Source organism: Eptesicus fuscus, chromosome 6, assembly GCF_027574615.1.
Source record: "Eptesicus fuscus isolate TK198812 chromosome 6, DD_ASM_mEF_20220401, whole genome shotgun sequence".
Lineage (NCBI taxonomy): Eukaryota > Metazoa > Chordata > Mammalia > Chiroptera > Vespertilionidae > Eptesicus > Eptesicus fuscus.
Genome location: NC_072478.1, coordinates 70,115,366 through 70,142,814, shown reverse-complemented (window position 1 = coordinate 70,142,814; position 27,449 = coordinate 70,115,366). Strand labels below are relative to the sequence as shown.

General features: G+C 52.7%; 1 protein-coding gene, 1 long non-coding RNA gene and 1 pseudogene across 7 annotated transcripts in view; 2 read left to right on the top strand and 1 right to left on the bottom strand.

Annotated features, from left to right (window-relative positions):
* Positions 1 to 5,915: 5,915 nt before the first annotated feature.
* LOC103290258 (ferritin heavy chain-like) lies at positions 5,916 to 7,835 on the top strand (annotated as a pseudogene).
* Positions 7,836 to 11,555: 3,720 nt separating this feature from the next.
* On the top strand, positions 11,556 to 27,261 carry GRK6 (G protein-coupled receptor kinase 6). Of its 3 annotated transcripts, XM_054717777.1 has the most exons (17): positions 12,157 to 12,367; positions 16,569 to 16,664; positions 17,608 to 17,720; positions 17,850 to 17,927; positions 18,269 to 18,369; positions 18,686 to 18,778; positions 18,881 to 18,944; positions 19,083 to 19,223; positions 19,509 to 19,699; positions 20,464 to 20,501; positions 20,592 to 20,681; positions 21,590 to 21,798; positions 21,879 to 22,016; positions 25,212 to 25,349; positions 25,436 to 25,570; positions 25,761 to 25,762; positions 26,208 to 27,261. In XM_054717777.1, exons 1-17 carry the CDS (start codon positions 12,316 to 12,318, stop codon positions 26,296 to 26,298), a joined length of 1,770 nt encoding a protein of 589 aa, XP_054573752.1. In that variant the 5' UTR covers positions 12,157 to 12,315; the 3' UTR covers positions 26,299 to 27,261. The 3 variants fall into 3 exon arrangements, with proteins under 3 accessions (XP_054573751.1, XP_054573752.1, XP_008141305.1); XM_054717776.1 differs by lacking the exons at positions 12,157 to 12,367; positions 25,761 to 25,762 and adding an exon at positions 11,556 to 11,973; XM_008143083.3 differs by lacking the exon at positions 25,761 to 25,762 and having other exon boundaries at positions 12,158 to 12,367.
* LOC114232602 (uncharacterized) overlaps positions 27,247 to 27,449 on the bottom strand; it is a 4,184-nt gene continuing 3,981 nt past the window's right edge. For 3 of the 4 annotated variants that reach the window (XR_003618687.2, XR_008556374.1, XR_008556375.1), the window contains exon 4: positions 27,247 to 27,327. This is a non-coding gene — a long non-coding RNA (uncharacterized LOC114232602). The remainder of the gene's footprint in view (positions 27,328 to 27,449) is intronic. The other variant, XR_003618689.2, reaches the window with a different exon arrangement.

The window sequence follows — 27,449 nt, the reverse complement described above, 5'->3', positions numbered from 1 at the left end:
AGAAAAGATGCACAGGCTCAAAAATAATTCTTTCTTGCCCTAGCTGGTTTGGCTTAGGGGGTAGAGTATCAGCCTGTGGATTGAAGAGTCCCAGGTTCGATTCCAGTCAAGGTACATGCTTGGGCTGTGGGCTTGGTCCCCAGTAGGGGGCGTGCAAGAGGTAGCCATTCAATGATTCTCTCTCTCATTGATGTTTCTATCTCCCTCTCCTTCTCTGAATTAAATTTATATATATATATAAATTTAATAATATATGCATATATATATAAAGGAGCTTAGTGCCTATGTTTAAAAATTATTTCTTTTTTTTTCACTGATAGCTCCCTTGCCCCGAACTCCTTCCTATAAAATTCTTCTATTTTGTACACCCCTTGGAGCATACTTCTAGTTGCTAGATGGGATGCTGCTCAATTCATAAATTGCTTAATAAAGCTAATTAGATCTTCAAATTAATTCAATTTAAATTTTTTTAAAATAGACCTAAAATTGGCCAGTGGGTGCTGCTGTCTCCAAGGACTCTGAATCCTGAGCAGGCCACACGGGATGATGAGAAGAGTTGCAGGTCTAGCACTGTACCACTGCCTGTGCCCTGACCAGATTGTCCCTGCTACAAGGCATGTCAGGATGCCTTTGAAAAACCAACTTAAGTAAGCAGTGAGGACATTCAAATTCCCCATTTCACATCACAGGAGATCTAGAGTAGAGGGGCTTCAGGAACACTGCTTTCAGTGGTTTCACAATGTCATCAAGAACCCAAGGTATTTTTTTCTTTTTTTTTTTTTTTTGGTTAATCCTCACCCAAGGATATTTTTTCCCACTGATTTTTAGAAAGAGTGGAAGGAAATGGGGGGGGGAGGGGAGGGGAGAGAGAGAAACATTGATGTGAGAGACACACATCAATTGGTTGCCTCCCTCATGTGCCCTGACCTGGGCTGGGGATCAAATCTGCAGCCCAGATACATGCCCTTGACCCGGAATCGAACTCTTGACCCTTCAGTGCATGGGCTGATGGTCTAACCACTGTGCAACAACAGCCAGGGCTCTTCTTTTTTTCTTTTCTATGGCCGTTGGTGTACAGAAACCATGTAAACTCCAGTAAGAAGGAACTTCCCTTCCAGTAAATCCTTAAAAAATAAAAAAACCTTCCTCACAAAAATCTCAAGCAGGCCTCCCCTCATGGCTCATTGGCCAGAAGTGAGCCATCTGACACCCCTAAATCAGTCTCTGGTAAGGGTAGGAGGTCTTCATAATTGGCTTAGACCAGCCATGTCCACCTTTTTCATCTCATGGTGCACATAAACTAATCACTAATATTTTGTGGCACACCAAAAAATGTTTTTGTTGCCAATGTGACAAAAAAATAGGTATAATTTTGATTCATTCACACCAAATAGCTATTGTTGTGCTAGCTGGGTTTTTTTGTTTTGTTTTGTTTTTTGTGTGTTTTGTTTTTTTTTTTACAATCTAAGGGAAAAGAGGTCAGTGCCCTGTAAACAAACAGGTATTGCATGCTTTAAAAATTCTTGCAGCACACAGGTTGCAAATCGCTTACTTAGTTAAACATGACTATATCATGAAGTCTCTATAAGAACCCCAAAGGACAGCTCATTGGCCCTTTTCAGAAGAACTGCCATGTGGGGGAACCACGCTCCATGTGGACAGACACGCCCTGTTCCGGACTTCACCCTCCGTCTCTTTCCACCTGGCTGTTGATTTGTGCCCTCTAATATCCTTTGTAATGAATTGGTAATCGAGTGAGTGAGTTTTCCTGCGTCCTGTGAGCCATTCTAGCAAACTAGTCAAACCTGAGGAGAGGAACCTCTGATTTATTTATAGCCCGTTGGTCAGAAGCACCGATAATCATCTGGACTGTGACTGGCATTTGAAGTGGAGGGCAGTCCATTGGGGCTGAGCCCTTTGCTTGTGGAATCTGGTGTCTGGTAACTGCTTGGTGTGGGGAAGCCTCCCTACACACACATTGGAATTGAGTCCAGGAGCCCTTTTGGCCTCTCAGTGTTCCTTTGGGGAAGCACCCATCTCCTTCCCCTCCTCCTCGATTTGGATACAAGAAAAGACCATCCCATCCTCAGCTGAGGAGGGAGTGGGCTCGTGATCCAGACCTAGCCCATCAGAACACTGCCTCTCTCTGTCCTCGGTGATTGGTTCCAAATGAACACCTGACTCAAAGCAAACCACTGAGAGGCAACCCCTGGGTTTTTGCTGGAATCATCAAGATAGAGGCTTTCTCTTTCTGTACAAGTGGCCACATTGGTAGGAAGTGAGCGTGGCGCTGCTGGCAGCCATTTTTAACACCTCCGAGGGAAAACCGGGCTGACGATACAGACAACCCAGGTTAAAGCAGAGTCAGAGTATGGGAAGACCCCAAACCCTGTAAGTCAGAACTACTTCCTGTACTTTTCAGTTCTTGAACCAAGAAATTTCCTTTTTTTACCTAAGCCAATATTAATTGCAACCCAAAGTCCTAACTGATGCAAGAACTTACACATTTTTACCAGGAAGTTCCTAAAACAAACAAACAAACAAAAAACCTCATGAGCTCTGTAAGTGCTTAAAGAATATGGAAATAATGACCTTGGAAGCAGGAACTGGGGGCGGGCAGGGGACAGCAATAAAGTTGAATCTTCACATCCTGTCTTGGCCACTGACCTCCAGCATGACCAGGGGCTCAGCCTCCTTGAACCTTGCCACGCCTCTTTAGGAGGGACGGGCACTCACACTGGCTGAATTGTTGAGATGTTCGAATGGGAATGCATGTGAAAGTGCAGAACCTGGCATATGGTTGGGGCTCAGTCTATAGAAGTTCACAAGGAAATATATGAATGCATTCCTCCTCCTCAGCAGTTTCTACACATCTGCCCCAGTCCTCCCTGTCTGTCTGGGCCTCTTTCTTCGATTGGCTTGGACCAGAGTAGAAAGGCACCATCTCCTCGCCCAGCCTTCTGTCTTCTACAGCTGGGATGTGGACCTATGGGATGAGAAGTGGGAAACCATCAGGTTCCTGCTCCCAGTGCCTGGACACACACACACACACACACACACACACACACACACACACACACCAGTCCTCACTAGCAGAGACCTGGGGCACAGTTTTCAAAAGGTGGCAGAGCTGCCTGTTGAAAGACACGTTTAGAAGATAAGAAGGTCCCGTCCCTCCATTCTTCATCCTTCCTCTGCTGATGGCACCATTTTTCTCTCAGTCATTCAGGCTGTCACCATGGAACCTTCATGCAAATGAAAGCCACTCCTTCCTGCAGACCAGTGCTGTCTGACCGAACTTTGTGATGATGGAAATATTCTGTGTTGTCCAACATGGTAGCCACTAGTCATGCATGGCTACTGAGCACCTGAAATGCGGCTAGTGTGACTGAGGAACTGAATGTTCTTTCTATTTCATTTTAACTAAAATAGCGGCATGTGACTAGTGGCTACTGTATTGGACAGTGCGGCTCCAGGTGGTGCAGCAACAGGGCCAGTGAGTGGCTGACCTTCTCACCGAATGACGAGAGGGAGAGGGGTGTGAGAGAAAGTTGGGAAGAGCTATGTGGGCCCAGATCAAGTTGGGCCCTGATAGGCCATGGGGAGGAGTTTGCGTTTTATTTTTAAGTGTAACAGGAAGTATATAAGTTATCTATTGCTGTTAATAAGAAATAACAAAGTGTCCCAAAATTAAACAGCCTAAAAAACATTTATTGTATCACAGTTTTTGTGAGTTAAGAACCTGGGCACTGATGCCCTGACTGGTGTGCTCACTGGTTAGAGCGTAGCCTGTGCACTGAAGGGTCTCAGGTTTGATCTCCCACCACAAGGCAACTAGTAGACGTGTCTCTCTCACATTGATGTTTCTCTCTCTCTCTTGTTCTCTTTCTCCCTCCCACCTTCGCTCCCTTCCACTCTCTCTAACAATCAATGGAAAAAATATCCTTGGGTGAGGTTTAAAAAAGAAAAAAAAGAACCTTGGCCCTGTTTAACTGGGTGCCTCTAGATCAGGGGTCCTCAAACTTTTTAAACAGGGGTCCAGTTCACTGTCCCTCAGACCGTTGGAGGACTATAGTTTTTAAAAAACTATAAACAAATTCCTATGCACACTGCACATATCTTATTTTGAAGTAAAAAAAACAAAACGGCAAAAACCCTGCATGTGGCCCGCGGGCCGTAGTTTGAGGATGCCTGCTCTAGATTAATCTCTCACGAGGCTGCAGTCATCTCAGCTGGGACAGGATCCACTTCCAAGTTCATTCACAAGGCTGGGGCCTCAGGTCATTCTTGGTTGTTGGCTGGAGACCTTAGTTTCCTGCCATGGAAACTCTCCACAGGGCAGCTCACAACGTAGAAGCTGGCTTCCTTCAGAGTGAGCCAGCCAGGGGGTGAGAGTGGGCACTGAAAAACAGAAGCCATGGCCTTCTAGTAACCTAATCTTGGAGGTGACATTCCAGCACGTTTTGCTACATTCTTTTCTTAGAAGTGAGTCATTGGGTCCAGCCCATGCTCAAAGGACAGGAATCACATCAGAGGGGAATACCAAGAAGGGGGGGTGGTCAATAGGACCACCTTAGAGGCTGCCCACTGGAGGGCTCTGAATAGGAGAGTGATAAGATCAGGTTGATTATTTTTAAAATAAGCAATACAGTCTTGTGATACAAGATTAAAAGTCCAAAAGGGTATATGATGTAAAGCCTCCCTCCTACTCCTGTTCCTGGCCACTTAATTCCCCTTCCTAGAAGCAACCAGTGTTCCTGGGCCTCACATGTCCTTCCAGAGGAAGTCCATGTGTACGGAAGCAAATCTGTCTGTGGTAGTTGTGTTGGAGAGTGGGAATTTTTGAGCATGCTTCCAGAGAGGCCATGGACTATGCCCCAGATAGAGATGTCACTGCTGACACTAGGCCAGGCCTTGAGATACGGTCTCACGGCCCCTTCCCAGCACGTAGCCTTCTTTCATAGAACACTGTCAGCTTTCTGAAGAACAGGATGACCCTGTGAATAACATGGTCGTCATTGGCATGATCCTGACGTTGCTTGGGAAAAACTGTTTTGTCTTGGGTTACTTGTTCTGCAAAAACCGGATGTGGTTAATGTGCTTAAAAGCGGTCCTACACAAAGGGTGGCGGCTGCTCTCTGGTCTCCCTGCGTGGAGAATGGCAGAGCAGTCGCCGGGTCGCCCGGCCACCCGGCTAATAAAGGCTCCCTAAATTTTAATTTGGTCTGGGCTCCAGTGGTCGTTCACTCGCATCCGCTCCACAACAGCTGTTAGTGTTGTATGTGCCGCGCCAGCACGGCCAGGTTTGGTGAGCCTGAGGAGCGGCGGTGAAGGATTAAAGAAGACAGACAAGAGAATACAGTTGGGGCTCGGTGGGACGCTGCTTCTGTGATGGAGAGACAGCGCCATGGCCTGCAAGCTGAAGTTTTATTTTATAGTCAGAGCACACAAACCAAAACAAGGGTAGTGGTCAACATGTTTACAATGTTCTTGTGAGTTTCACCTTGTTTTGGCAGCACTTGCTGCACCACCCACAGCCCATTAGCTAGCTAGGAAGGAGCAAGGGAGGACTATAAGGTCAAGCTTAATTATGCTAAGAGGGCTCTGCCCTCCAAGCTGGGACTTGTTTGTGGCCCTGCCACAGGTCAGTCTGAGGCTTGACCTTATAGCCACTCCCTACATTTGTCCACCAAATATTACCAATAATATTCTCCTTCCAGACATACAGTTGTTATTCCAGAAAACTATTTCTGTGTAAAAACAAAGCAAAACAAACAAACAAACAAAACCACTCCCAACTTAGTGGCATAAAGTTACTATTTTATTATGCTCAGGTCCAAAATTAGGCAAGACACAGCAGGGATGGCTTTGTGTCTCTGCCACAAATGCCAGGGCCCTCCGCTGGGGAAACTGGAATGGCTGGGGCTGATTCCAATGGCCAGGAGCTGGAATTGCCTGGAGGCTCCCTCATTCATACCTGTGGTGCTGTGGTGGGACTGTCCATGGGAGCAGAGCACCTACACAGGGCCTTTCCATTCCCTCTGGGCTTCTTGCAGAATGGCCGCTGATTCTGAGGGAACATCCCGAGAGAAGCTTTGGGAGAGCGAGCATTGTCAGAGAACCAGGCTGCCTGGCCTTTTCTGGCCTGGCCTCAGACCTTATGGGCATCAGTACCATTAGATTCTACTGATGACAGAATCACGAGGGACAGGGAAATTACAGCCCACCTCTTGATGTGGGGATGGCAAGGTCACATTGCAGAAGTGCCTGTGGGATGGGAGTTTATTGCTACGCCCATCTTTGGAAAATACAATCTTCCCCTGTAGTGCAGTACGGCACACCCCTTTCAAGTCAGTGTGGCCACGTGGTTTGCCTGGACCAATGAAAAGGGACTTGCTTCACTTCCAGCTGCAGGCTTTAAGGGCTACACGGAATTCACATTTCCTTTCACCAGCTGCTACTGTGGAAGCACAAATTGAGATGGAGCCCCTGTCACCATCGGTCCCTGAGTGATGACTCTGAGTGGATCCTGCCCACCTCCCAACAACCTGCATCAGACATGTGGTGAACCTGAGAAATAAACTTGTTTTAAGATTTAGAGATTGTTTGTTACTGCAGCATAACCTAGCAGTTGGCAAACTCATTAGTCAACAGAGCCAAATATCAACAGTACAACGATTGAAATTTCTTTTGAGAGCCAAATTTTTTAAACTTAAACTTCTTCTAACGCCACCTCTTCAAAATAGACTTGCCAGACCGTGGTATTTTGTGGAAGAGCCACACTCAAGGGGCCAAAGAGCCGCATGTGGCTCGCGAGCCACAGTTTGCCGACCACGGACCTAGCCTATCCTGATCTTTTTTTAAAAAATGGTAGCAAACCTTAAACACTGCTCTGCGCTTTCCTTTTTTATTTAACAATGTATCTTGGAGATTGTTTATATCGGTGCAGGGAGAGCACCTGCACTTTTTTTTAACAGCTACATAGTATTCCTGTACCAGAAAGGACCAAATTTTACCTAATCAGTCCCTGTTAAGGATAATTAGTGCAGGACAGTCTTGGCTGAGAGTTGCCCCAGCTTCCTGCTTCAACAGTGCTTGGGCAGCCCCAGCACTCATCTCCCATCCCTATGGGCTGCATAGATCCGGCCCTCAGATGCCCCAAGGCCCCCGCCACCCACCCAGAAAATTGTGTCTCCCTCTCAGTTGCACCAGAACTACCACCAGGACTTGGAGGCCACCATCAACCACCAAATCTATGCCTTCTACATCTACCTATCCATGTCTTACTACTTTGACCGTGATGATGTGGCTTTAAAGAACTTGGCCAAATATGTTCTTCAACAATCTCATGAGAAGAAGGAACATGCTGAGAAACTGATGAAGCTGTAGAACCAACGAGGTGGCGGAATCTTCCTTCAGGATTATCAAGAAACCAGACTGATAACTGGGAGAATCAGATGAATGCAATGGCGTGTGCGTCACACTTGGAAAAAAGTGTGACTTGGTCTCTATTGGAATTGCACAAACTGGCCACTGACAAAAATGACCCCCATTTGTGTGAGTTCATTGAGACTCATTACCTGAATGAGCAGGCGAAATCCATCAAAGAGTTGGGAGACCACGTAACCAGCTTGTACAAGGTGGGGGCTCCTGAATCTGGCAGGACAGAGTATCTCTTTGACAAGCACACCGTGGGAGACAGCGATGAGAGCTAAGCCTTAGGCTGCTTCCCATGGTCATGGGTGACTTCCCTGGTCACCAAAGCAGTACGTGAACACTGGGGTCACCTTTATCTTTTCTATAAGTTGTACCAAATCATCTACTTATGTTCTTTCACGTCTACCATTCCTTCAAATAAAGTAATTTGGTACCCAAGGATAATTAGCATAGTTCATCTTTTCGGACAATGCTGCAAGGAATAACCTTGAAAATTCATTTCTTATTTTGCTTGCGTGCAATTATGCTTGTAGGATAAATTCCTAGAAATGCATATCTCAGATGGTGGGTGGCAACTTCCCCTTTTAAAAAAATCACTTTGGCTGTAGGTAGAGAATGGGTTGAAGAGCAAGAACCTGAGAGTTGCCCTGGCCGGTTTGGCTCAGTGGATGGAGCGTCGGCCTGCGGACTGAAGGGTCCCAGGTTCGATTCAGGTCAGGGGCATGTGCCTTGGTTGCGGGCACATCCCCAGCGGGGGGTGTGCAGGAGGCAGCTGATGGATATTTCTGACTCTCTATCCCTCTCCCTTCCTCTCTGTAAAAAATCAATAAAATATATATTAAAAAAAAATAAAGAACCTGTTATGCATGACACTGTCCCCTCTTCACCCCTATCCACCACCAAGTCCTGCTTATACCAGCTCCATGATTGCTCTCAATCTGGCCACTTGTTTGTGGCACCTCCTGCTCACTGCCCCAGCCCAGAGCACCCTCATTCCTCTTTCTAATGGTTTATCCTGAAAGGCCTCCTGCCCTGGCCAGTGGTGCTCAGTGGTTAGAGTGTCGGCCCGTGCATGGAAGGGTCGGGGTCTTGGGTTCAATTCCCGGTCAAGGGAACCTGTGTTGCAGGTTCAATCCCCAGCCCTGGTCTGGGCGTGTGCGGGAGGCAACCAATCAATGTGTCTCTCTCACATCCATGTTTTCCTCTCTCTCTCTCTCTCTCTCTCCCCCTGCCCCCCTTTCCCTCTTTTCCACTCTCTAAAAATCTATGGGAAAAATATCCTCTGGTGAGGATTAACAACAAAAAGGCCTCCCACCTGTCTTACTCAGGATACTTGGCTGCAAACAAGGAAGACTATTCTGGGTAACAGGCAGACAAGGAACTGATTGGATGTTCCTGGTCCTTATTGAGTCCCCGCGCCCCAGAAAGAGCCTGCCTGACCACCTGCCCCTCCCTTTCCACTGCCTCCATAATGAATCCTAAATGGTCCCTCTGATGTCTTACATTAATCACTAGGATTGGATACAAATACCGATTTGGAAACATTGGAAACGTGCCAGCTATGAGAAGCCTTAAAGAGGAGATTCTGCCTCCCCTTTGATTTCATTCGTGGAATGCAGGGCCTGTCTTTGCATTTCATAGGTTTCCTCCTAAAGAGGAGGGGTGTTCGGATGCCGGGCACCAAAACAACAGGTGCTCACAAGGCAGCTGAGCCCCTCTCTCCCAACCCTTGATTCCTACTCCTAGCAGTTCCTCCACTGTGTGGCACAGAGTAAGCAAATCTGATCACAGAGCTTCTCGCTGGCTTTAAACATTCTTGACAGCTCCTGCTACCCTCAAAGTGAAGCGCAAACTCTACGAGGCTTCCAAAGACCTCCGTGATCCAGGCCCCTCCAAAGCCTGGACTCATTTCTTGGCCGCCATGCCCAATACAATGTGCACGTGAAACTCTAGCCCAGTGCTCGGCCCTCAGGGGCCACATGCATGAGCCCTTACGGTCTACCTCCACAGAGCTTTGAATATGTGCTGGCCCTTGGTCCAGAAGGCTCTTTCCCTCCCCATTCCAGTTACCAGTCACCTCTGAAACCTGCACATTCTCACTCAACTCTCAGGTCTCACTTGGACACAACAGCCTTCACTGGATGAGGTACTTGCCCTTTGTCCTACGAGATGGGTTTCCCTCCTTCAGGGTACTTACCTGTACTTCCAAATGTGTCCTAGGTCCATGTACTTTTCTCCATATCAGCAATTTTCAACCAGTGTGCCGCAAGAATGTTTGAAACATGAAGTACCTATTTAGTCCGGGGCACTGACCTCTTTTCCCTTAGATTGACAACAGCCAATGCAACAATAGCCATCGGGGTGAATGAATAAAAATTATACCTATTTTTTTTTGTCATATTGGCAAAAAATGTAATTTCTGGTATGCCACAGAATTTTAGTAATGAGTTTATGTGTGCCATGAGATGAAAAAGGTTGAACACTGCTGATACCTATCCATGCCATCCTCTTGGTCCAAGCTGCCATCCTCTCCCTGCTGGAATTCTGCAGCCTCCCAACTGCTCTCTCTGCTTCCACTCTCTTGCCCCCTTAATGTCCACTAGCTAGAGTGATCTTTTAAAATATAAATCATCCTTTCAAAGGCTTCACATTTCACGTAAGAAAAACAAATGCCTGGCCATGTTCCTTCATCTCATGCCAGACCCCCGGGCCCTGAAACGACACAGGCCTTCCTCTTCCCTGAGCACATCCCACTGGCTCCAGGCTCAGAACCCTTGCACTTGCTCGTTACCTCTGCTTGGAACTCTGTTGCCCCAGATCTTTGTGTGATTGGATCTGCTCAAATGTCATACGCTGAGACCACTTCCCTTCACTCACTCTTTCTTGTCTTGTTGTCCTAAAAAAATAAAACAGCCAGTTGTTCTACCAAAAAAGGGAGTTTATTCGGGAATAGCAGAGATTTGCAATTCAAGACAAGCATGCTATAGCAAAACCATAGGCAAGTTCAAAAAGCAAAGGAGAGGAACATTATTTCATAGAGAAAAAGAAGGAAATTGAGAGAAGTTGTTTTAAAAGAAAGTCCACGCCCAGCCAGCATGGCTCAGGGGTTGAGCGTTGACCTATGAACCAGGAGGTCATGGTTTGATTTCCAGTCAGGGTACGTGCCTGGGGTTGTGGGCTTCATCCTCAGTGTGGGGCATGGAGGAGGCAGCTGATCAATGATTCTCTCTCATCGTGGATGTTTCTGTTTCTCCCTCTCCCTTCCTCTCTGAAATCAGTAAAAACTTATTTAAGGAAAAAAAAAAGAGCATTTACTTAAAAATAAATAAATAAATAAATAAAGAAAGAAAGAAATAAATAAATAAATAAAGACAGTCCGCTTTCTTTTAAAGAGAGAAAAGGGAGAGTTCGGGGTAAGAAAGGAAATCTTCCTGCTGGAGTAGTTAAGTAATATCAACTGGCAAGGTGTGTCTCTTCCTGTTGAGGTTCCTAATTGTTTTCATTTTGGGGTCTGTAATTAACCTCTAGTGGTAGTGCAAGAAGGCTCCCCCTTCTGGACTCCATTTCAAGTGAGGGTTTTTATTAATTTTCAGTCTTAATAGCACTTACCACTCTTTGAGACCATTCTACTTATTTATTTATTGGATTTTCATCTTTATCCTCCTCCCAGCATGTAAGCAGGGAGCTTGGCTCTCTTGCTGACACCACTGTATGCCCCAGCGCCTGGCTCGGTGCCGGACACAAAGCGGATGCTCTGCACTTTGGGATGAATGAATGGATAGGTCACAGAAGCCCAGTTGAATCTGGTTCTCCCTTACTCGCTGAGTTTGGGCAAGCCTCCGTTTCCTGGTGTGTGAAGTGGGGGTGGAGGGAGTAGGACGTTGAACTAGACAGTGTTGAATCGCTGTAAAGTTTCCGCCTTTCTCTCTCACTAGTCTTCGGCCGGGAGCCAGCCACCGGGCCTGTGGCGCCTCAGCTCCCCACCTGTGAAATGGGTGTGAGCTCATCCCAACGTCTCGGGGTGGTAGCGCTGCCTTATAAGGCGGCAGAGGCCGAGGGCGGGCGAGGCCGTGTGGGTGGAGAGAAATCACAACATCCTGCAGCGGGGGCGGGGCGGGGGTGCCCGAGGCGCCCAGCCGGAGGCCGGGGAGCCGCTGGGGAGGCCTGCAGCCGCCTCTGGGCCTCTCCTCGCTTCCTAGGTGCGCCTTCCAGGATGGGCTGACCCAAAGGAATACGACCGGACTACAGCCCAAGGCGGCTCGCGGCCCGGGGAGCCCAGAATACCCAGTGTGTATCCCCTACAAACCGTAGCGAAGCCTCGGCTGGCCGCGGGACCCGGGCCACACCCCCACCTGCTGGCCCAATCGGAGTGCGTGGCTGAGAACAACTGAACATCCGGCCTCCTGGGCGTGACCCAGAGGACTCACCGCCGTTGTCCCAGCGGAGGCTCGGCCCTAATTGGCAGTTCGGCAACCTACGAAAGCGCAGAAATTCGAACCTAGAGGCCGAACCCCACCGCAAACCACGGAGGAAGGGGTGACGTATAAGTCCCGCCTTCTGCTCCTTGGAGCGAATCCCTGGCTCGGGGGCGGGGGAAGACGCAGAGACTGTCCAATAGAGAGACGGCGCGGGGAGCGCCCTCCCGGTTATTGGCCGAGTAAAGTAAACAGAGGGTGGGGCGGGGCGGGGCGGGCCGGCGCCGGGGTGGCCCCCGGAGGGGGCGGAGAGTGCGCGGCGGGCGGCGGCGGCCGGGGAGGCCCGGGAGGCCGCGGTGCGGTCACTGCGAGCCGAGCCGTGCCGAGCCGCGCCGATCGCCATCCGGCCCCGGCTCCCGCGCGCGATCCCGGCCGGTGGCGCGGGCCGGCGGCGCCGCAGCCCATGGAGCTCGAAAACATCGTAGCGAACACGGTGCTACTCAAGGCCCGGGAAGGTGAGGCGGCCGGGCGGGCGGCCGGGTGCGAAGAACGCGGGCGCGGGGCCTCTGAGCTCGGTGGGGCGACCCCGCCACCCCATCCCCTAGGGCAGCGCGCTTCGCGCCCCTCACCCCGCGCAGACATGAGTCTTTCCGGCCCCGCGTCCTCCTCCTCCGCACCTGCCCCGGGGAGCTCGGGCCCAGGAAGGGGCGGGGGGCAGGCCACCGCCCTCGCGACGGGGGGAAAATGAGGGGTGAATGAGCCGGTCTGGTGTACCCAGCGGAAGGAAGAGGGAAGGGTGGGACCTCAGACCCAGGAGAGCTTCTCTGGGGCCTCTCCCAGGTGAGAGATGAGAAGATGCCCCAGAAAAGGGCAGCCTACCCCCACGTGCCCAGGGCTCAGGTTCTGCGCACCGCCTGGACCGGCACAAAGTTGATGCAGGGCCAAGGTTTGGAGAATGAATGAACCGCTATTGGACTTGGGGAAGCTGCTAGTCACGTATGCTACCAATATGACTGCCACTTGTTCAGCACCTGATGACACTGGGGACAGAGGTGAAAGGGTCACGATTTTTGCCTTCAGGAAGCACACAGGCTACTGGGGCAAACAAGCACAGAAATCAGTGGGAGGCAGCTTTGAAAGAAGAGAGCATACTGGGCAGGCAGGACTGTAAGAGCAAGGCCTGGTAGAGGGAGCTGGTCTGGTGAACCAAGTGTGTGCCGAGCTCCTCGTGGCTCCCACCCAAGATGTTAGCAGACACCTGCTCTAGAGGGTCCTGGGAGTCACAGAAGGACCAAACCTGACCCTCCCTGCCTGGTGCTCAGTCTGCCCCTCCTCTGCTATTGTCCACCTTGGTAACATAATCACCAAACACCGCCCTTTGTGCTGTGTCCTGTCCAGGGTGCTGGCAACCAGCACTGTACAAGACCCTTCTTTTGGGAACTCTAGGACAGGGAGGTCATGACAGTTTTTCCACCCTTCGCTGAGCTTCCAGGCTGAAAGTGTCTTGAAAGAGGAGTCTGCTTCACCTCTGTGCCCCTTTTGCAGCGACTATCCTCCAGGTTACATAGTAAGACTGTGGTTGACCCAGGCTTAGGATACAGGATGCCCCCAATACAGTTTGTAGGAAGCCCAGAGGAGCCCCAGCTGGCACAGCATCCGGCACCTTCTGCCTGCCCAATGGGTATTGACCCCAGGGAGGTGCTGCCTGGAAATAGGCATGGCAGGCTGGGTCCTTAGTGCCCAGAGCCTTCCTTATCTCCTGCCCCTTATCGAGTCCGGGGCTGGGCCTTCCTCCCAGCCTCTGGGGGCATCTGCCGATTCTGTTCTGCCTCGTCATCCAGCAAGCCAGGGAGGAGGGGTGAGGAGAGCCTGGCCTGGCCTCCCTCCTCTTGCTGTAGCCAGTTCAGGCCTCAGGCTGCTGAGAACACTGTCTTGCCTGGCCAGAGAGTATGTGCATCATCAGATAGGCTTCTTCAGGCGGTGGGTGAGGTGTAGGGATTTGGCCAGACCCGGGACCCATGCCTCCACTGGGGAACCCTCACCCCACCTGGCTTTGTCTCCCTCACCTACCTGGCTCTAGACAAGTCTCTTCTCTCTGAACTTTAGTAATCTTTTTTGTGGAATGGTTGGGAACAGGACATGAAAACTAAAGGAAATCCCAATTGTCTCTGAGTCCTGAACCCTGGCCCGTGGACTGGCTGCATCAGAATCCCTTCATGAGCTGGCTGACAGCTTGGGGCTGGGTCTTTGCCAGCTTCCCAAGTGGTTTGGGAGCCCTTGGTATATATACTCAGTTGACACCTAATAAATATCTGACATATTTGGGGTGGGAAAGGAGCTTGGGTTGTGACCCCAAGGATATGGATTCCAATCCTGCCTCTGGTACCTCTAGGTTTTGTGATCTTGAACACAGTGGTTCATTCCAGGGTCTTGGTTTTCTTATGAAATTGGGCCAGGTCTGGCAGAGCTGCTGAGAGGATGAAGTGGGACAGCTCTGGGGATGTGAGGCCTTGCTTAGTCCTTCCTTTTCTAGGTGCCCAGAGACACAGTGAGGTCACCAAGCTGGGGCGGGGAGGGAGCCCCACTGACTGGTGGCAGTTCCAGGACAGGATATTTGCCTGTGACTCTGTGCTGCTGCCTTAATGTGGCTGGGAGGAGGGGAGGGAGGAGGAAGTAACTGATGGGGAGGCAGGCGGATGGAGGGTTGGGCGAGGGACCTGCGGGGGTGGGGGAGGAGTTCCCCTTCTAGGGAGGCCTTGCCTGGGTTGGGGTGGGGGGTCTGTTGCTTACTCACAATGGAGCAATGACTGGGATATACTGGGTGTGGGCTGTAGGAGGGCTGCTAGTGGGTTTCCCAATGGGTGCTCTGCAACACTTCCTCCTCCGGTCAGCTTGGGTCAGGGAGCACATTGAGGGACCCAGCCCTGCTTCCTCCCTCAAGGCAGCCCCTTCTCCTTGCACCACCTGCCTTCAGCAAGGCCAGATGGAGATAAGACTGGGTAAACCAGGGGGGAAACTGAGGCCAGGCAAGGGAAAGTGGTAGCTTGAGATTGCCATTGACTTGGAGCTGGGTCCCACCTCTTGTCACAGCCCTACTGCTGTTGGACACAGACTCTCCCAGTCACCCTCACAACACCTCCGGAAGTGGCTTAGGACCCAAAGTACACATGGAGAAATTGAGGTTAATAGTGGGCAAGTGATGGGCCTAAAGTGTGAATTGGAGATTCCAACCAAGGTCTCCAAGACTTAGGCCCCTTCCACTATTTTCAACCTCATGGCCCACAGGCCACATCTGGCTAGCTCTCTTAACATGTTTTATTTGGCTGAAGTAGTATTTAAAAAAATAGGAACCAATCCTAATATATAAAAAGCCAGGGGCTGTCACAACCAAAACAACCGGATGGACGACAGAACAGTAGGCTACGTGGGGCGAACAGGCCAGCAGGGGGGTTAGTGAGGGATGACCAAACAACTGAACAGCAGGCTGCATGGGGCAACCAGGCTGGCAGTGGGGGGGCAATTGGGGGTGACCAGGCCGGTGGGTGGGACAGTTGGGGACAACCAGGCTGGTGGGAGGGGGCAGTTGGGGACAAGCAGGCCGGCAGGGGGGCAGTTGGGGGCGACCAGGCCAACAGGGGGGAGGGGCTGTGAGGGGCGACCAGGCCAGCAGGAGGGGAAGTTGGGGGCGACCAGGCCGGCGGGCGGGGGGCAGTAAGGGGCGATCAGGCAGGCAGGCAGGCAGGCAGGTGAGCAGTTAGGAGCCAGCAGTCCCGGATTGTGAGAGGGATGTCCAGGGGTCGGGCCTAAACTGGCAGTGAGACATCCCCCGAGGGTTCCCAGATTAGAGAGGGTGCAGGCTGGGCTGAGGGAACCCTCCTCCGCCTCCATGCACGAATTTTGTGCACCAGGCCTGTAGTATTTCATGTAACAGTCTGGATTCCCAGAGCTGGCCACACTGAGCCAGCATTCCTGCCTAGCAGAAACCAAGCAACAGCTGGAGGTGTGCTGCAACTGCCTCTATTAGAAGGGGCACAACTAGGTCAGTTCACCACACTCTCCACCACTCCCTGTTGTCTCCCATCTGGTCCACATTAACCATATCTGTCTAGCTTTGTAGGCATTTGAGCTGCTACCTTGGTCTCCCTAGCTGCAGTTGGGCAGTCACGTAGGTGAAATGAGTCAGGGAATCAGGGCCAGGGAAGCCCTTGTGTGCAGGGGTGGGCATCCTGAGTGCCAGCCCTCCTGCTGCCACCTTATTTGAGTCTCTTATAGCCCTGATACAGGGCCCGGTGACTCAGGCTGCCCTCTGGCTCTGGCAACTCTCAGGCATATTTCCTGGAATCTCCCCCTTTTGGGTGTTGACTTACATGGTTCCCGCCATTGTCAAGTTCTTTTCTGGTTTCTTCAGAAACCTGAGAAACTACCTGGTAGGTAGCAGCTGAGACTTGCCGAGGCTGCCCAGAAACCCCGCCCTCCCCCAGCATCCTGGTCTTACGGCCCCCTTGGCTCTTCCAGCCAGGAGCCCCCAGCAGGAAGATGGATGGGACCGTGTATGTCCGGGAACCCAGGGAGGATATGTTGGAGTTGTAGAAGGAAGGCCTCTACAAGCCTCCTTTAGTGAGCTGTGCCTAGGCTGGGCCCTGAAGGCCTCTGGACCACACGGAGAGTGGAGGGGAGGCATGGTGGTGACCACTCAGCGCCTGTTCGCTCCCACAGGTGGTGGCGGGAATCGCAAAGGCAAAAGCAAGAAATGGCGACAGATGCTGCAGTTCCCCCACATCAGCCAGTGCGAAGAGCTGCGGCTCAGCCTCGGTGAGGCCTGGGTGGAGGCCGGGGTGCTGAGGCAAGGGTGCCCTGTTGGTGTCAGGGAGTCTCCCCTGAGACCTTACCCTGGGGCAGACGGGCAACGTGGGGAGGGGGGTCCAGGGAGCAGATTTAGGCTACACCACCCACCTCAGTTTCAGTTCCTCGGCTTGTGATGGGTGAGAGCAGAGAACAAACAGAGCAGCAGGGGGCGGGTGGGGTGAGTGTGGGGAGTAGGGCAGGGTCAGATTTGGGGCAGTATGAGAAAAGCAGAGGAAGAAAGGGCTGGGCCTAGGGGGAGCAGAGCTCAGGGGCCAGAGGCTATAGTAGAGGCTGGAGCCAGCCCACAGATTGACTTTGTTGGGAGCCTTACCCAGTCTGGGCCTAGGGGGCTCAGCAAAGTCTTGACCAGAAGGGCCCAGAACCCCAGTTCCTGCTTATCTTGGCTGAGGCCCCAGGTCTGAGCAGCACTCCAGGTTGCCCAGGCCCCCACTGACAACCTACATGTGGGCAAGGAGTGTATTGTAGCTGCTTCCACTGCCTGGAAAGGAGATCTAGCCTGGAGCTCAACGGAAGCCACAGCTTCCTCCCGTACTTTCGCCAGGCAGGCTGCAGGTGTGGGCCCAGCCTGGGCCTGGCCGGAACCTCAGACCACACCCAACCCCAGCACTGTGACGAATGCGGGGTGGTGTGAACCAGGAGACAGTGGGGGAGGTGAGGGCCCCGGTTCTAGAGCCACACTCCTAGCTGTGTGACCTTGAACTAATCACTTAGCCTTTCTGGGCCTCAGGGTCCCAAGCTATGATATAGTAGAGGTTCTAAAGGAGAAAATGGGTGCCATACTTCAGGGCTGGAAGCTGTCGATGGGACCCAGGACCTGGTGGTGTGGACAGGAATGCCCCACTGGCCAGCTCCAGGTCCAGAACCCAGCAGCTCCCACCTCTGCCTGCAGAGCGTGACTACCACAGCCTTTGCGAGCGGCAGCCCATTGGGCGCCTGCTGTTCCGAGAGTTCTGCACCACGAGGCCTGAGCTGACGCGCTGCATTGCCTTCCTGGATGAGGTGGTGAGTGCTGCTTAGCCCAAAGCCCAGCCCAACACCCAGGGTAGACAGAGGTCCCAGATCCTGTGTGCTCTGGTGCCCACGCCTGTAACTTCCCCCAGACCTCAAGCCTCTCCACCTTCCACCCTGCAGGCTGAGTATGAAGTGACTCCTGATGAGAAGAGGAAGGCATGTGGGCAGAGGCTAATGCAGAATTTTCTGAGCCACACGGTGAGTGAGCAGTGATGGAGGGATGACGGCAGCGGGCAGAGCTCAGTGATGGGGAGAGGAGTGGTCACCCCCTGGGCAGAGGCCCTGGAGCTGCTCCAGGCTCACCAGGCAGCACCGTGGGCACAGAGCCTAGGAGGGGGGACAGACAGCCTGCCAGCAGCTCTGCTTCTCCTTGCCTCTAATGTAGAAGCAGGAACTGAGTTCAGTAATCAGACAGGCTAGGACACCACCAGCTTGCAGCTACTCCTAGCACTGGCCCGAGATATCTGCCATCTCTGCCCTAGGAGTGAGCAGCTGGCCAAGGGGGTCCGTTCACTGACCTGTCTGTGGCCTGTCCTCAGGGTCCTGACCTCATTCCTGAGGTCCCTCAGCAACTGGTGACTAACTGTGCCCAGCAGCTGGAGAAGGGGCCCTGCAAAGACCTCTTCCAGGAGCTAACCCGGTAAGCCTCTCCCTCCCACAGGCCTAACATTTTGTCCTGAGGAGGGGCTTCTGTGGGCCTGGAAGACTGTGAACAGCTCGGCTGCTCAGCCTCTCATCCCAGCCTTGTCACGCTGTGTGACCTGGGGCAGGTTGCCGCCCCTCTCTTGTAGCATCCCTCAACTTCAGCACGGGTGTGTCTCTGTCCTAGTGGGTTAGTAGGAGGGTTGGCTGAGGATGCTGCCTTTTAGGCTGAGCATGCATGTAACAAGGGGACTGGTCCATCAAACTGAGAACCTGGGGTGTCGGGCTGACCAATGGGCTGGGCTTCTCAATAGGCTGACCCATGAGTACCTGAGTGTGGCCCCTTTTGCCGACTACCTCGACAGCATCTACTTCAACCGTTTCCTGCAGTGGAAGTGGCTGGAAAGGTGAGCGCCTCGAAGGCGGGGCCAGGGCAGGCCAGGTTGTTGGGGCTGTCATGGGCCTTGGACCCCTGCTCAGTCATTTGCTCCCCAAATCCTTTCCCACAGGCAGCCAGTGACCAAAAACACCTTCAGGCAGTACCGAGTCCTGGGCAAAGGTGGCTTTGGGGAGGTGAGTGGCTAAGCCAGAACCATGTAGTTGTGGGGTAGGGTGGGTCCTGGACAAGCCCTCCTCCCCGCCCCCCAAACCTCTGTACCCCCAGCAAGAGCACGGCTTGTTCCCATTTGCCTCATCTACCCTGGCTATTAGGTGTGCGCCTGCCAGGTACGGGCAACAGGCAAGATGTACGCCTGCAAGAAGCTGGAGAAGAAGCGCATCAAGAAGCGGAAAGGGGAGGCCATGGCACTCAATGAGAAGCAGATCCTGGAGAAAGTGAACAGTAGGTTTGTAGTAAGTACAGACAGGAGACCCAGCCCTGCCCCCTGGCCATGTGCTTGCCCTCCCCACTCACCAGGCTGATCTTTTCCCCTCAGCCCACCCCTCATTCCCTCCAGGCACTGCCTCCCATTCTTGGAGATGCCTGGGAAGGGCAGGTTTTGGGGTGTTGATACCAGGCCTGGGAAGCAGGGTGGGCCCCCAGGAGTGGCACTGAGGGTATTTGGGGCGGCTGGCACCAGCCCCGCCACCAGGTGGCCTGTGTCTCCTGCCTGAGGGCTTGGGTCCCTTGGGCCACAGGTGAGCTTGGCCTATGCCTATGAGACCAAGGATGCGCTGTGCCTGGTGCTGACACTGATGAACGGAGGTGACCTCAAGTTCCACATCTACCACATGGGCCAGGCTGGCTTCCCAGAGGCACGGGCCGTCTTCTACGCCGCCGAGATCTGCTGTGGCCTGGAGGACCTGCATCGGGAGCGCATTGTGTACAGGTGCGGAGCGTTGCCTCCCTGCCAGGGGCTGTGGCTGGGCACGAGTGAAGGTGGTGGGGAGATGTGGGTGTCTGAGTCCAGGGAAGCACTGGCTGGAGGCTCTGCACTTGCCCACATTAGGTGGACTTGAAAGGCTCAGAACCCAGGCTCTGGGATCTGGTTGACACGGGGGTGAATCCGACATTGTCACCCTTCTCAGTGACTTTGGGCCAGTCTGCTCCCTGCGCCTAACCCGTTTCCTTTCCTGGAAAGCAGAGGCTATAATTCCTGCCTGGTGGGTTGTTATGGGGCCAAATGAAATGATTTGGTAAAATACACAGGGCTTGGCAGTGAGGGCTCTACCTATTACTGTTATTGGTGATTATTTCCTTGGAGTCTCCCAATAGCCCCAGGAGGGAAAGAATGAGCAGCCCTATTTTACAGGAAAGGTAGAGTCAGCCACCAAAGGGTTGGGGGAGAGGGGGGACCCTCGACACTGGGTGAGCAAGGCTACTGATGACATCTAGGGAGCTTCCCTAGGTGAGAGATGCCGTCCACATGCCTAGTGAGTCCCAGGAGTCCTGGCTCCATAAATCCTTCATCTGCTCCCTCGAGCTGGGGTTGCTACGGGTGGAGGGCAAGGCTCTCTTGTCACCCTGGCAACAAATGGCTCCTACACCTGCTGCACATCACATCCCAGGAGTTGACCCAACAGGGAGGGGGTAGCCCTGCCTGGCTGCCTGGCACACTGAGCAGCATCTGATCCTGCCCTTCTCTCCCCACAGGGACCTGAAGCCAGAGAACATCCTACTGGATGACCATGGTGGGTGGGGGGGCCGCAGAGGTAGGGTGGTGTGGGGTGGGGTCCAGCCCACCTGCTTCATGGGCTCCTCACTTTTTCACCCACATTCAGGTCACATCCGAATCTCTGACCTGGGGCTGGCTGTGCATGTGCCCGAGGGCCAGACCATCAAAGGCCGTGTGGGCACCGTGGGCTACATGGGTAAGTCCTCTCACTGTCCTGGGCCCGACACACACACACACACACACACACACACACACACACACACACACACACCCCAACTTCTGTGGAGTCTCCTGTGTCTCAGGGAATAGAAAGAGCTATTGTCCCTCTTTCATGGATCAGGAGTCAAGACTCAGCCAGGGCCCCACTTACGTGTGAACCCACTTCACTTATTAAATACTTACTGAGCTCCTATTGGCTGGGCTTGCAGGTGGCAACCAGTGAAGGGACTTAAATCCATGTCCATGGCCCCAGCCTTCCACTCCCCTGACCTGCCTGTACTCAGAGCCCGAGTGCCCATCTGGGGAGGGGCCAAGATGAGGTCCTGGGTTCCCCGCTGGGACCACATGACACAGTAGACAGAGCCCGAACTACAGGTGTTCTCTTACCCGCCCCTTGCTTATTGTGTGTCCTTGGGCCAGTCACTCGCAGCCTCGCTTTCCCTGACCGTGACCCTCATACCGCCTGCCGGGGTTGCCTCGAAGATGAAGAGGCAGTAGAGGCAACTCACCCTGCCCTGTAGGCAGTGTAGGCATCCAGCAAGTGGCTTTCCTCCTTTCCTCGGTCTAATACTGAATCCATAGGTTGCAAACTGGTAGCCACAAGGGCTTCATTTGGCCTAAGTTTGTGTGTTCCGATCAAATTATGTTTAAAACAATTGGAATTGGTTGCCAACATTGAATGAGCCAGACAGCCTCACATTAAAAGTACGGATTTCTGACTTCTTTGAAGTTAGAAACCTGCCCTCTGCAGGTGCTCTCCTACTCACCATGGTCCCCACCAGGCCATTGGCGGTGTTCGAGCTGATCCCCTGCCTTGACATGTGCTGGGCTTCCTGGGGTACCCCTAACTCATTCTTACCCCTAACTCCTATGCCACCCACCCAGCTCCAGAGGTGGTGAAGAACGAACGGTACACATTCAGCCCAGACTGGTGGGCGCTAGGCTGCCTTCTGTACGAGATGATTGCCGGCCAGTCGCCCTTCCAGCAGAGGAAAAAGAAGATTAAGCGGGAGGAGGTGGAGCGGCTGGTGAAGGAGGTGGCTGAAGAGTACTCTGATCAATTTTCCCTGCAGGCCCGCTCACTCTGCTCCCAGGTGTGGCAGCCCGCGGGAGGCCTGGGCTGGGGCTGGGCACCTCTCCCAAGGCCACCCTGACCACCCCTCCCCTGCTACAGCTCCTTTGCAAGGACCCTGCCGAGCGTCTGGGGTGTCGTGGAGGTGGTGCCTGTGAGGTGAAGGAGCACCCCATCTTCAAGAAACTGAACTTCAAGCGTCTGGGAGCGGGCATACTGGAGCCACCCTTCAAGCCTGATGTGAGTGCCACCTGTATGAAGGCAGGACCAAGACAGGGTGGGGGCTGGCGGCTCTGGAGTCAGGATACCCTCCATTTGAATGTAAGAAAACCTCACTCAAATGGCTTAGCCAACAAAACAGATAATTCCCTGGGCTCACAAAAATGAAAAGCCCCACCTTGGGTTCCAACTGTGTTGTAGGAATTGTCTCTCTTCCTCTCCCTCCCCACGAACTGGTCAAGGTGCAGTCTTTACTCGCCGGTAGCTCTCCCAGGGCATGGCAATGGTGGACTCAGCAGCTCGAACCCACATCCTACCAGCTCAGCCACTCCAGTAGATAAAGAGCACCTCTTGCCCAATCATTTAAAAAGTCCTAAAAGGGAGGATAAAAGGCCTAAGGCTGACGCTAATAGCCTTTGATTCCTCAGAGGCCCCTCAGTGGCCACACCGGATCGTATGCCTACCTGAAGCGCTGCTAATGGAGGAGACCAGTTCCCCAAAGGAAAACCAAGATGCTGTTAACAGCAGGGGGAAGGGCTGTTAGGGTTGGCGTACCACCTGGTGCCCACCACACCTGACAGTGCTCACCTTCCATCTGTGGGCAGAACCCTCCCTCTTATAAAATCTCACCCATTTGCTGACATCTCAGTGGGTCAGGCATCCTGCAGGCAGGAATACTCTTGAGTTATCAGACTCTAAATGGCAAAACCCCAACTCAGACTTACTTATGCCCAACATGGAGTTTGTTGGTTCATTTGGCCAGAAAGTCCCAGAGTAGGGCCCACATCAGGGTTTTATGCTGTGTTGCCAGGACTCCATCTCTTGGCTTTGCTTCATTCTGTTGACTACCCTCCCACTAAATTCAGGCTTCTCGGTATGAAGTCACAGGGAAGGTTCTGATTGGCCAAAATTAGGTCATGTGCTTACTCCCCTCCCATGTGTGAGAGGCCTGTGTCCTGTGTTCACCAGGAACACTGGGGAGGCAGGAAGGTGATGGGCAGACCAGGTTGATGCATGATTGTTTATTCATTCAACAAATATTTGAGTGCCCAGATGTGCCAGACCTTGGAGATAATGAGGTCAACAGGACCCAGTCCTGCCTTCATGTTCTAGTGGGAGAACACCACAGTATAAACCAGTAAGTGAAGACATTTTAGGTAATGTGAAGTGCAGCGGCAAAGAATAAAGCAGGCTAAAACGAAGATAAGGTAGATGGGGGCGTATTTTTAGACAGGATGGTCTCTGAGGAGTTGACAGTTAAGCAGAAGCCTAAAATATGTGAAGGAGAGAACCCTGCCAAGATTTATAGTGTGAGCATTCCAGGGAAAAGGACTGAGCCAGGCAATGAGGTCCTGGGGCAGGGATCAGCTTCAAGAACTAATACAGCAATGAGGGGCTAGTCTGACAGATGCGTCTACCGCTGAGTGTGATGGGAGCCTTGGGGAACATTGAGACAGGAATGTGAGGTGTTGGGGTGGGCCATAGAGGAGGTGAGTGGAAGTGGGCTGCTGCCTCTGAAGGACTGTGTCATGTAGGCCTCACTGGCACCCCGTGATGTGGGCATTGCTGGGGGTGGCTGAGCCTGACGTCAGCAGCTGCCTCCAGGCTGCACTGCCACTCCTGCTTCCCAGGCACATCGTCTAATTTAACCTTGAAACCACCCACTGCTCCCAGTCCTTTATTCTAAGTTAGAAAAGCAGCCCAGCCGGTGTGGCTCCGCGGTTGAGCATCAACCTATGAAGCAGGAGGTCATGGTTGGATTCCTGATCAGAGCACATGCCCAGGTTGTGGGCTCGATCCGCAGTGTAGGGCGTGCAGGAAGCAGCCGATCAATGATTCTCTCTCATCATGGATGTTTCTATCTCGCTCTTCCTCTCCCTTCCTCTCTGAAATCAATAAAAATATATACTTTTTTTTTTTAAGTTAGAAAATCAGTGCCTTGGACTTTAGTTTTTTAGAAGCAGCAGGTGAAAAGCAATGTTGTTTTTAACAGCTTTATTGCGAGTTAATTCATATACTATGTAATCCACTCATTTTAAAGTATATAATTAAATGGTTTTTAGCATATTCAGAATTGTACAAACATCATCACAATTTTAGAACATTTTCATCCCCCCCCAAAAAAAAACAAAAAAAAAACCTCGTACCCATTAGCAGTCATTCCCTATTCTCCCCTTCCCCTGGCAACCACTAATCTTTCTTCACTATAGACAGGGTGTGCTAAAAAAATGTGTACATACTTAATAGCTGATAGCTCCATTGATTTTTTTTTTCCTTTTCAGATTTAACCCATTGGAATTAATAATTATTCAAAGTGTGTATACAGTTTTTGGGGACACCCTATATTTGCCTAATCTGGACATTTTATATAAATGAAATTATACACTATGTGGTCCTTTGTTAATGGCATCTTTCCCTTTGCATGTTTTTTTTCTTTTCTTTTTCCCTTTGCATGTTTTTAAACTTCATCAGTATTATAGCACATTTCAGTTCTTTTCTATGACTGAACAATATTCCAGTGTATGAATAGTCCACATTTTGTTTGTCTTCATCAGTTTCTAGACATCAGGATTGTTTCCACTTTTTGGCTGTCATGAATAATGCTGCCACGAACACTCACATACACGTTTTTGTGGGGACACAGGTTCCTTTTCTCTTGGCTGTGTACCTAGGAATGGAGTTGCTGGCTCATCTGGTAATGCTGTTTAACCTTTGAGGAACTGCCAGACTCTTTCCAAAGCAGCTGCACTGTTTTATATGATGATGTTTTCATTGATATTCTTAATAGTAGGGGATGGAGCAAGCTGTTGAACATCCCAAGACACAGACCCCTCAGCACTGGGCCCTGCATGCAGGTGCCCTGCTGAAGGTGCCTGCTGAGATTCAGCTTCTGCTCACCTCACCAGCTGCACGTGCAGAAAGCTGTGTGCAGATGGAGGAGGCACTTGTTAGTGGTTCCACCCGGCAATGTGGAGGCTACTGGCTGTGGTGGGTCAGCTACCAGCAACTGGTCAGGGATGGGGAATGATCCCATTTACAGAGGAGAGCTGAGCTCAGCGGGAAGGGACTGCCATGCTTAAGAAGTACATGGGTTGCTGGTTTCTGACTCCAAACCAGAGAGCACAACCAGGCTAAGACTGGAGTGGTTCTCAGGGCTGAGCTGCCCACCCATGCATGGGTGGTGCTCCTATCTGATCACTGCCTTTGTCCCCGCAGCCCCAGGCCATTTATTGCAAGGATGTCCTGGACATCGAACAGTTCTCCACGGTTAAGGGTGTGGAGCTGGAACCCGCGGACCAGGACTTCTACCAGAAGTTTGCTACGGGCAGCGTGTCTATCCCCTGGCAGAATGAGGTGGGACCTGCCCAGCTTGGGGGGGGGGGGGGGGCTCCAGAAGTTGGCCTTGGGGGCAGTTCTCACAGCTGCCTGTCCTGTGGCAGATGGTGGAGACCGAGTGCTTCCAGGAGCTGAATGTCTTCGGGCTGGATGGCTCAGTTCCCCCAGACCTGGACTGGAAGGGCCAACCCCCTGCACCCCCCAAGAAGGGACTGCTGCAGAGACTCTTCAGTCGCCAGGTAACCCCAGTAGTGTCCTCCCTGGGCCCCAGCCTTGCTCCAGGGGATGGTGGGTGGGAGGCCGGGCCAGTGCCCGCATGTGCTGTGAGTGGGCCTCCTCCAGCCATGCCAGTGGTACCCAGGGTCTGTGGCCTCATTCCCTCCCGTCCCCCACCTCTGGCTGGGCTCACGGCCTCTTTTCTCTTTCCAGAGGTGAGCAGTGTAGGCTCCCCGTGGGTTGGCTTTGCTGCCTGGCCTCGGGGAGCCACGGGCAGTCCTTCCATGGCAGAGGCGAGATGTGGGAGAAAGAAGTCCGGTGCCCGCTCCCCACCTTTCCCTCCCCACTGCTTTTGTTCCCTGCACCCCAGCACCTTCAAGCTGCTAGCCTTGCTTAGCCATCTGTTTCCCCATGCTCTGCCTTCAGCTGCCCCAGGGAAGAGTGGCTGGATGGGGCCCTGCCCTGGCAAAGCCTGGGTTCCACCTGGTCCCCCTTACTTCAGCCTGTAGTTGGCAGCCCCGGCACCAGTGTGTGGCCTGAGCTGCTGCTCCAGGCCCCTCGTGGGATGTCCCCTCCCCAGAGCATGGCCCACTCAATGACGGCACTGGTGGCTAACAGCGCTTGCTCTGCCTCTTTCCCTCCGTCTCCTCCGCCCTCCAGGATTGCTGTGGGAACTGCAGCGACAGTGAAGAAGAGCTCCCCACCCGCCTCTAGCCCCCAGTCCGAGGCCCCGACCGGCGGTTGGCGGTAGCAGTTACTTCGAGTGCTGTTTACAGTTTTGCACAGTGGTCCTCCCCATTGTCCACTCAAGCTGTGGCCTGGGGAACACAGCCGGAGCTGTCCCCGGTGTTCTCTGCCCCTCAGCCCGCAGTCTGGCTGAGTTTGGCAAGGCCTAGGCTGTCCTTGGGACAAAGGTGCGTCCCTTCAGCTCTTGTCCGTGGAGCTCGGGGCTTTCTGTATTTATGTATTTGTACGAATGTATATAGTGACTAGAGCATTCTGAAGACCCACGCTGGAGCTGGCAGAGGGGCCACTGCCAAACTCAAGGCTCCTCAGGCCCCTGAGCCCCCAGCACTGTGCTCACCACCGCCGACCTCCGCGTGAGACTCGTGCCTGCCTCTGCTGCCCTGGGCTCAGGCCACCACCTCGGGCCCAATGCCGTCCCTTCTCAGCACTTGTCAGAGCTGGATCTGGGGCATGTGCCAAAGTATGAACAGAGATTGGGCTGATTCTGGAACCCATCAGTCCACTGCCCAGGCTGTCCCAGATGGGTGTGTCTCTGCCTTCCAGCTCCCAGGGCACCTTGTCCCTCATGCTGGGCCCTGTCCTGAAGACACCTCTTGCAGAAATGCCCCATCCCAGGCAGGGAAAGGGGGTGTCCCTGGCCAACCCTCAAACATTCCAGACTTCTCCCATAACAATAGACACATGTGCCCAGCAATAATCCACCCCTCCCTCTGTGTGTGTGTGTGTGTGTGTGTGTGTGTGTGTGTGTGTGTGTGAGAGAGAAGGGGGCAGGCTGAGGCTGTGTGCCTATGCGCCAGGCCCCACCCAGCCCTTCCCAGACTGGATAGCCATCCTGGTCCCACTGTTGAGGTAGCATGGGATTACAGGACCCTGGTTTTTCCATATTTAAAGCCAATTTTTATTACTCATTTTGTCCAATGTAAGCCGCCACGTGTCTCTATGTGAATACAGTCTCAGCACAAAGCTGGCCAGTTGCCCCTGCCTGCCTCTTTCTTGTTCCTGGTGCTCAGCCGGTCCTTCTTCCCTGGATCTGCTGGAAGTGGGAAGGATTGGAGGTGGGCCTGGTGGGGGCTACCCTTCTAGCAAGGGCCAGGAGTTCCCAGGGTGACCTTGGGGCAGCCTCTCCAAACACTCAGGCCTTGGTGGCCTTTGGGT

What these genes read in the sequence shown, in the direction of transcription:
- GRK6 (XM_054717777.1), top strand. Translation starts at nt 12,316, where the DNA reads ATGGAGCTCGAAAACATCGTAGCGAACACGGTGCTACTCAAGGCCCGG. An exon ending in CATCCTACTGGATGACCATG is followed by an intron (nt 20,502 to 20,591) that starts GTGGGTGGGGGG and finishes ACCCACATTCAG; the next exon opens with GTCACATCCGAATCTCTGAC. An exon ending in GGGCACCGTGGGCTACATGG is followed by an intron (nt 20,682 to 21,589) that starts GTAAGTCCTCTC and finishes CCACCCACCCAG; the next exon opens with CTCCAGAGGTGGTGAAGAAC.